The sequence below is a fragment of the Heliconius melpomene genome, chromosome 16 (assembly GCF_056956725.1).
Source record: "Heliconius melpomene rosina isolate 202511_hmr_F chromosome 16, ASM5695672v1, whole genome shotgun sequence".
Taxonomy (NCBI): domain Eukaryota; kingdom Metazoa; phylum Arthropoda; class Insecta; order Lepidoptera; family Nymphalidae; genus Heliconius; species Heliconius melpomene.
This window is the reverse complement of record NC_140404.1, coordinates 8,586,990-8,595,500: the sequence shown is the minus strand read 5'-3', so window position 1 is coordinate 8,595,500 and position 8,511 is coordinate 8,586,990. Positions and strand designations below refer to the sequence as shown.

The 8,511-nt window shown below is 28.1% G+C and overlaps 3 protein-coding genes across 6 annotated transcripts; 2 read left to right on the top strand and 1 right to left on the bottom strand.

Annotated features, from left to right (window-relative positions):
- Positions 1-135: 135 nt before the first annotated feature.
- mRpL17 (mitochondrial ribosomal protein L17) lies at positions 136-1,058 on the top strand. Its single transcript, XM_085198810.1, has 2 exons — positions 136-453; positions 601-1,058. Exons 1-2 carry the CDS (start codon positions 256-258, stop codon positions 982-984), a joined length of 582 nt encoding a protein of 193 aa, XP_085054936.1. The 5' UTR covers positions 136-255; the 3' UTR covers positions 985-1,058.
- Positions 1,059-2,033: 975 nt separating this feature from the next.
- On the top strand, positions 2,034-4,048 carry LOC146530928 (ribokinase-like). 4 transcript variants are annotated; one of them, XM_085198808.1, is made up of 8 exons: positions 2,034-2,191; positions 2,278-2,325; positions 2,461-2,599; positions 2,782-2,914; positions 2,989-3,273; positions 3,359-3,480; positions 3,557-3,707; positions 3,779-4,048. In XM_085198808.1, exons 3-8 carry the CDS (start codon positions 2,532-2,534, stop codon positions 3,965-3,967), a joined length of 948 nt encoding a protein of 315 aa, XP_085054934.1. In that variant the 5' UTR covers positions 2,034-2,191; positions 2,278-2,325; positions 2,461-2,531; the 3' UTR covers positions 3,968-4,048. The 4 variants fall into 4 exon arrangements, with proteins under 4 accessions (XP_085054934.1, XP_085054931.1, XP_085054935.1 ...); XM_085198805.1 differs by having other exon boundaries at positions 2,450-2,599; XM_085198809.1 differs by lacking the exon at positions 2,461-2,599.
- On the bottom strand, positions 4,038-8,438 carry LOC146530927 (uncharacterized). Its single transcript, XM_085198804.1, has one exon. The coding sequence runs from the start codon at positions 8,151-8,153 to the stop codon at positions 6,702-6,704; it is 1,452 nt and encodes a 483-aa protein (XP_085054930.1). The 5' UTR covers positions 8,154-8,438; the 3' UTR covers positions 4,038-6,701.
- Between the last annotated feature and the right edge of the window lie 73 nt (positions 8,439-8,511).

Here is an 8,511-nt window from a genome sequence, read left to right as displayed (position 1 = left end):
TAAATGAAAAAACGAAACTTATTTTGATTTTGAAATACAGCCTATATTTGCCTTAAAACCTAATATGTTGTTAGCCATAGCATATGAAAGAAATTCTATTGTTATCTGTTACCCTTAACCCAATATGAATATATTGTCTATGATAGTACATTGTTTTTGAATTTTAGATATCGAATAAATAATAACCTAAAACCTGACAACTTAAATGGAGTTCTAACATTTATTAATAATAAATATAATATATATTCCCACAAAATGAATCAAGCTGATGTTACTAAACTTGTTTCAAAATTGCGAATAAAAGTACCGCCACAACATCGCCGCTTAAGAAATGTAGATGGTCCTGAAGGAAGAATTAATAAATTGCGTAAAACTGTTACAGGTTTAATTAAATATGAAAGAATTGAATTGCATCCTCATAGAGGTGATGAAGCACGTCAATATGCTGAGAGGGTAAACTATAACCTTTATTTAACACGCACTTTTTGATAAATATTGTCTTGTATTCTTTAGATTTTTTATTTGTATATTAAGTTGTAAATTAAATGTATCATATATTTGTTGTTTTCCTTTAAAGCTTATTTTTTTATAATATTCCAGCTCATCTCAGAAGCAATCAGCCATGGTGATTGTCATAAACCAACAATGGAAATTGCAGATTATTGGCTTTTAGAAAAAGAATTAATTCACAAATTATTTAAAGTCTTAGTACCCAGATTTGAGAACTGTAATACAGCTTTTACCAAAATGTATAAAGCCCCAAGAACATACTATGGTAGGAATATTGATAAGGTTGTTTTAGAATTAAGAGGGAATCCATATCCACCACTCAACAATAGACAATCTAATAACCGATCACTATTACAAAATATACTATTAGATGCAGCGAAATATGATTATAGACAAGCAAAATGTGCAGAAATGGCTGCCAATATTGGTAAAACTGAAGAACAAGAACAAAATAATAAAAGTAAACCAGAATAAAAACAAACTAAAATAAAAAAAATGTATAGTGTAGTGCATGTTTAAATATATTAAAAATATTTAATGGTAAATTAGTATCATTGTTTTTTTCTCATATTCTTCCTTTTCACAAATTGACAAGTGGTGTTGATCAATTGACAAGTGGTCAGATATATATTTTTTTCTAGTTTATAGTGTATTCCATACACAGTAGCAGCGTAGGCAAAGAGAATTTAGTCTTAATTCTGTTTTGTCTTAATGAAGATAAAACACAATGCTGTTCCCCAATATTATTGATTGTTGCTGTGTATTGGCTTGCCAGAGCGAGGATGAAAATGATTGTCAATATAAATGTCCAGCCAGCTAAGTTTGGATTGAATTTAGAAATATTGTGGTTACAGTTAGATGCTGCGGTGCTGAAACACGAAGGCCCCAGCATGTGTTGTGTGCTAACAATACTTGTATTATGAAGTGGCATGTCAAGCCAAGTTCTATTCAAGCAACTGGCAATGCAGTAGTTATTACTCAAAATTTGTTAAAATTCATAACTCTGTTAAATTTATACCTAAATAAGAAATATTATAACTTAATATTTTTAAGATATTCTATTTTTAGAATATAGATCATGAGAATTTTAATTAAAAATTACAGCTAGTTTATACCAATAGCTTATGCTATACAAAAATTTATTGATATCCCATCAAAAACAACAAAAACGTGAAAAGGATAACCAAGTTTAATACTAAGGATTATATTGCGTTAATAGTCAACATTACTTATACTGACAAAAAAGTCGCGGTATAAATGGTGCCAAGTTCTATAGAACTGCAAATTATTAATGAAAATTAAAAGATTTTAAGCTATTTTTACACGTAATATTTAAATTATTTGTAAGAGTAACTATAATATAAAATTTTGTATAAAATCCAATGGTGTTGCTAAATGACAGCCATAATATACAGTTCAACATTTATAAAAAAATCAAGTAACGTTAATTTTTATGTACCCTACCTACATTACATAAATTAGAATATGTGCCCTACATATTTTTCAATTACAGTATTTTATAAATGAAGAAACATAATAGAGATAGAAGAAATATGCTTGCTCATATAATTATGATACTCAACATTACAAAAAAGATTTATTTATTAGTAAAACACTTCTCAGGATTAACAAAATATACATTTCTAAATTAAATAAATAGTAATATTTCAATATTTTTGAGGTTAGTTAAAATGTAATTTTTTATTTTAGTATATTTACGTAAAAATCAGAAAAGTATAAGTTATTAATAATATCACTGTATTTCAGAAATTACCGCCGCACGCATATAATACAATATAATATATTCTACAGTAGGTAAGTAAGCCATTTAAATTGACAGCCATTGAAGTCGCTTGCTGTTCCGCTTATGTTAGCATAGCATAAACAGTTTTTAATGAACTGATAATAATTATCTTTTCTGTACGACTTACGTACATAGTGATTTTGCAGGTTATTCGAGTATTTTTAATGACTTTAGTTTACTATCTGTTCATTTCTAAACTGTGTAAGGAACTATAAAAATGCAGTCTGAACTTAAAGACCTGCCGAAAATAGTTGTTGTGGGATCCTGCAGCTTGGACTTCACTGTGTATGTACTATGTACTTAGTTACTTTCATAGTCAATATTTCGTTAATTAATAATTAAACATAAGCAGGATTTTTAAGTCCTTATAACCTGATTGAAAAAGTTGATATATTAGTAGAAACTAAAAATAAGGAACATATAGGTACTCTATAGAGCTAAAAATTCTAATTGTGACGTTGTTTTAGATATTCTCCAAGGCTTCCCCTACCAGGCGAAACAATTCACGGAAATAAATTTAATACAAGTTACGGTGGTAAGGGTGCTAATCAATGTGTAGCTGCGGCTAAATTAGGCGGGAACACATATATGATTGGCAGGGTACTTATATTGCGTTTAAGAATAAAATTAAATACTTTAGTTCTATATATTAAAACACTGTTTTTGATCATTAGGTTGGTGATGATATATGGGGTAAACAATACAAGGAACATTTAAAAGATTCAGGAGTAGATGTATCTTATACAAAAATAACACAAGATACAACAACAGGAATTGCTCAAATTTCCGTAGCTGAAAATGGAGAAAATCAAATCGTCATTGTTCTTGGTGCCAATGGACATCTTGCGAAATCTGATATAGACGAAGCTAAAAAATTGATAGAATCCGCAGATATACTTATTGGGCAGTTGGAGACCCCTTTCGAAACCACTTTGGAAGCTTTTAAATTAAATCAAGGCGTATGTGCGATTAATTAATGTAATAACGAAAGTTAAATAGGTGCCTACATAATATATTTACTCTATATGACATCTCACATTCCAGATTAAATTATTGAATGCTGCTCCTGCTAGGGCTGACATTGAGGCAATTTTACCTTTTTGTACAATTTTATGCGTTAATGAACATGAAGCTTCACTACTTGTAAATTTTAATGTTGATATTTCGTAAGTATTTAAACAAGTGTAAAATTTTCAAAATTTAGCTAAAAGTAGGGTGAAATTTTATTTTTTTTAATTACAGAAATATAAAAGTAGCACTTGGTAAACTTTTAGAAAATGGATGCGAAATAGTGATTATCACTTTAGGAGAGAAAGGTGCAGCATACGCTTCTAAACAATCAAATGAGTATATTCAAGTGGCATGCGATAAAGTAACACCTGTAGAAACGACTGTAAGTTACCGATATATTTTATAATGCGTATTATTATTTATTACAGAAATCGTTTAATATTATAATTTCAGGGCGCTGGTGACGCTTTTGTTGGAGCATTAGGAAAATATCTTGTTACTAACAAAGATCAACCATTTCATCAAATTGTCGGTGCTGCCTGTGAAGTCGCCACTATATCTGTTACTAAGGAAGGCACACAAACAAGTTATCCACAAGATTATTCTGCATTTAACAAAAAATATCCCTATTCAATTCTATAACAATCAATATTTTATTTTATTATAATAAAAAATATAATATACTTAAGTATGTGTGTTAAAAAATAAAAGATTTTTTATCTATATGTCTTATTTATTACGGTATAATGTTATATTTAAATAGAACTAGAAGTAATATATTAAATGACAGAATAGCTATGCATGAAAATATCTATCAATTAACAAAATACATATATTTTTACATAGCAATTCTTAATTAACTTATACCTAGAAAAACTTTTTACAGTAAAACTTTCATGCCACCACTTACTGTAAAAAGAGACAAAACTAGTTAGACAAAATATATTTAAAAATAAAGGCTTTTTGTTAACTTAAAAGTATTTCTTGAAGTTAAATTAAAACAGAAACAATATAAAAAGGATTATATTGTTCAATATCATATTATTAATAATAAAATATATGCACGATTTAAGCAGCATTAAAATAGTCTTATGATAGATCGAACGATTCAGAAACAGCACGTTCTTATATGCGCGTCTGAAAAGCTCTTACATATGTCAAATTTAAGAACGGCCTCATCCTAGTCCTATCTTACATTATAATTAGAAACGATTGTACGATTTTTGAAAAGAAATAGTACTTATATTAATTTTGATCTTCTAATTAAAAAAAAATAACAAATATATTATATACATAAATATATTTTAAATAAAACTTTAACCCGATTAATCCCGTATTAATAGTATTATACATTTTTGGAAACCCGATGTTCCGAACACTACAAGTAAGTAGTTCGAGGTCATGGGTTTCACTAAAAAAGCCGCGATAATCTTGTTCTTATTATATTTTTGCTATTGGCTATCCAAATAACTACTTGCTTTGACTACTATTTTAAATATTAAGAATTTTATTGTAATATTACGGTTTAGCTTTAGAAGTGGCAACTAATTAATATAAAATATCCTTTCATCTAAACTATATATTTGTAGTTTAAGCAAAAAAGTAAATTCAAACACCGGATAATACTTAAGTTTTTATTCTATATAACCTAAAAATTTGACAGTACCGCGTAGATTACTAATGTTTTAGTGACTGCCTAATAAAATGCCAATAAAGTAATAAAGTGCCAAGAATTTAACTTTTTTTAGTTAATAAAGGAGAGATCTTTATTGAAGATATCTTAAAGTATATACCTTATTTCTACTTTTCCATCAGACTACTTAAAAAGTATCCTTTTCTATTCACGATCTTTGTGAGTATTGATTACTTTTATAGCAGACATAACAACAATATTAGAAATGTGGATGTAAGTTTGTTTGTTTCGCTTTCACTCCAAACTTACTCAACCGATTATGATGAAACTTTGAACACATAATCATAGAGGTATTAGAAAAACAGGATACAGGGTTTTTTATGTATTATCCTTTGGTTATAATATAAAAATAAGGTTCAGCGAGCGAAGCAGTGTTTGAGTCTTTACTATTTTATATATTGAGTACTCGAACGCTACTCCTACCACTTATAAAACAAAAGGATTCATCGATCGATATGAAATTACGCATAATATAGAATTACAAAACATGTTCGTCTGGTACTACCTTAAGTTTTTATTATTTTCAATTGAAGAATTGAATTGTTAAAAGTTGTTCTTGAATTGCTAAATACATTTATAATTGCCAACAACTTTAATATATTTCTAATACCTTACTACATAAGAAATCAATTTAAACTTTTTCTTCGCAACGAAAATGTATAGTTTTTTAAAGAAAATTTTAATAAATATTTGTTAAAAAATTACAACAAACGAGACTTAATAATAACGACGTTTATTTTTGTACATTTGAAGTCATCATTTAAGCATGAAACAGCGGGTCTAAAAATGCAATATGATCTTTATCCATGCTCGTTTTCTAAAAAATTTAATGAATAAAACCAATCAGAATCTTTTACGTGATATCAAAAAAAAAACAATTAAAACAACTGATAATCGTTTGCATACATACATAGCTTCACGCTTTATCCCTAACGGGGTAGTCAGACAGAGCGGAGCGCCAAACGCAACGATATTAGATAATGTTGCCATTAGCAAAATAATTTCTTTTATTTTATTCTAATTGGAGTAATTTGTTATTGATAAATTTGTATTATTTCGGGTTTATGTAATTTTAATAATAAACTACATGTAATTTTAATGCTAAATAATATAAAATATTTAGTTGGGCCTGACATTTATTTTCTTTAAAATAATAAATTATATTATGTATATAGTATTTTTTTTATCTTACAATTAACAAAATTAGGAATAAGATATTTACATACAATGTTTACACATATACTACATGTATACCATTGTAAATTATCAGAATTCATTAAAAATAATGGTTCCAGGATTATGTTCAAATTAATTTTTAGTGATGTTTTCATTCTTTTTATTTAAAATAAGTCTTATTAATTTTAAACATATAAATGTCATTGTATTACGAGCTTTACCTTGTCAACTTTTATAATAAAATGTTTCTACTTGATTCTTTGTATTAATTATATTTGGATTCTCTACTAGTCAAACTCAGAAATTAACATAAACTTTAAAATATTATGAATTTTACAAGCTAATATGCTTAATATTCTTAAACAAATATTCAATATATTTCATTGAATGAATCAGATAGAATAGTTTCTATCTTTCATAACATATTTAAAACATCTTTGATACTTAGTATTGAGAAAATTATTATTTGTATATACAAACAAGATGATACTATCCACTTTTGGTAGACTAATAATATATATATAAGCTCTTTAAATCGGTTTCATGTACTATCTGTAACAATACCTGTAAATCTTCTAAACTCAAGATATATTTAGGTGCCCCTAAAAATTCAACAGACTTTTCCTCTATTTCTATACTATATTTTAGATTTTTAGGACATGTTACAGATTTCTGACATACTCCATTGATAAGTTTTTTAAATACAACATGTGTTACTCCTGCAATTTTTGCCGCTGGGCAAACACTTTGATTATTAATAGGCTTTAAAGTTTCTTCACTGATTACTATATCATCAATTTTATCATGGCCTGCACTTTCTTTTTGATTGTCCAGTTTAGAAATATCATTAACAACATTATTGTTAATTGTGATCTCATCTTTCAAAGGTGAATTATGGTTAGGCAAATGTTCCTCAATGCCTTTCTGCAATGCTTCATCTAAAATGGATGGACTATGAGGGTTTTCTATTTCATTCGGTTCAATAGCATCTTTTTTCTCCATTTGTACACTTGAGCTAAATTGTACTACATCTTGGATTAATTTATTAACATCAGAGCTGTCAACCTCCATAGGGATTGATTCATCTATTTTACTGTCATCTGCTTTACCAAGGAGCATAGCTTCAACATCGCTAGATTCTAAGTTAGTTTTAAACTCTATACTATTGGAATTATCCTTTGGTTCAGGATTTGCTATGGGTGTAGTGTTATCATTTAAAATATCCATTATTGAAGGAAATTCATCTGATTTACTCTCTGTATTATCTGATTTACTGTATTTCATGTCTGATTTTTCATTGTACATTAAATCTTCTAATTCTGCTGCAATGCGGTCATACACTTTATCATCAGTCGGCTCTTGATTTTTTGGGAAATAATCTATACACCAGTCCTCGGATGGTAAAATTCTATTATCTATATTTGGTAACAAGTCAGTTATTGTTAAATCACATTTTAAATCAATGTTATTATTGGATGAAGGATCATTAAATATAATTGCATATTGTTTATTATTATTAATATTACTAAGTTTTTGCTTTCCAATGTTATTTTTCTTGTCTTTAATCATTGACATACTTTTTGGAACATTATTTTCTTTCAAAACTTGTTTTGTAGATGATATTTGACTATTTTTAGGTTTTTTGGAACTAACCAATTCTTTTACAGGATGTTGACTATATGCATTTCGATGAATGAGGACCATGCCATTTTCATTATTTTTTAACCTTGCATTCGAGTTTGGTGTAGGTGTATCTGTACCTTTATGAGATTTTGTAGTAGAACTGCTTTCATATTGTATCTTTACTTTAGTAAATTTACCCAAGATTTTAGCAAAATCCATTCGTGTGACCACCACAGAGCAATCACGACATTTTCCTTCTTTATATAAGCGTTCCAATTGTCTGGACATTTTTAAGGGCCTTCCTCTTTTGCCATCTCTTACTTTATAAGCAATCATTTTAAAAATGTACACTTTGAGTACAACAAATTGTTTTTGGGAGTACTTTTAGTTCACCACAATACAAAACGTAGCTATCCACATTTCCCGCGCAGACGATATCAGCTACGTTGCTGAGTAAGTACTTGGTATCTTATATTTCTTTGTAAAGCTTCGACATTAAACATTTAAACGAGCGATAATTCACAGTAATAACTATATATTTGATCACAAAATTAAAGTAAATAGACAGACAACACACAACCGTCCCTAGCATATCACGCAAATATGGCGTCTTAATAGTGAAGTACTATGTATTAGTGACTATCATCGAAAGTTCTATCGATAAATTCATTGCCATATTAAGAACATAGGTATT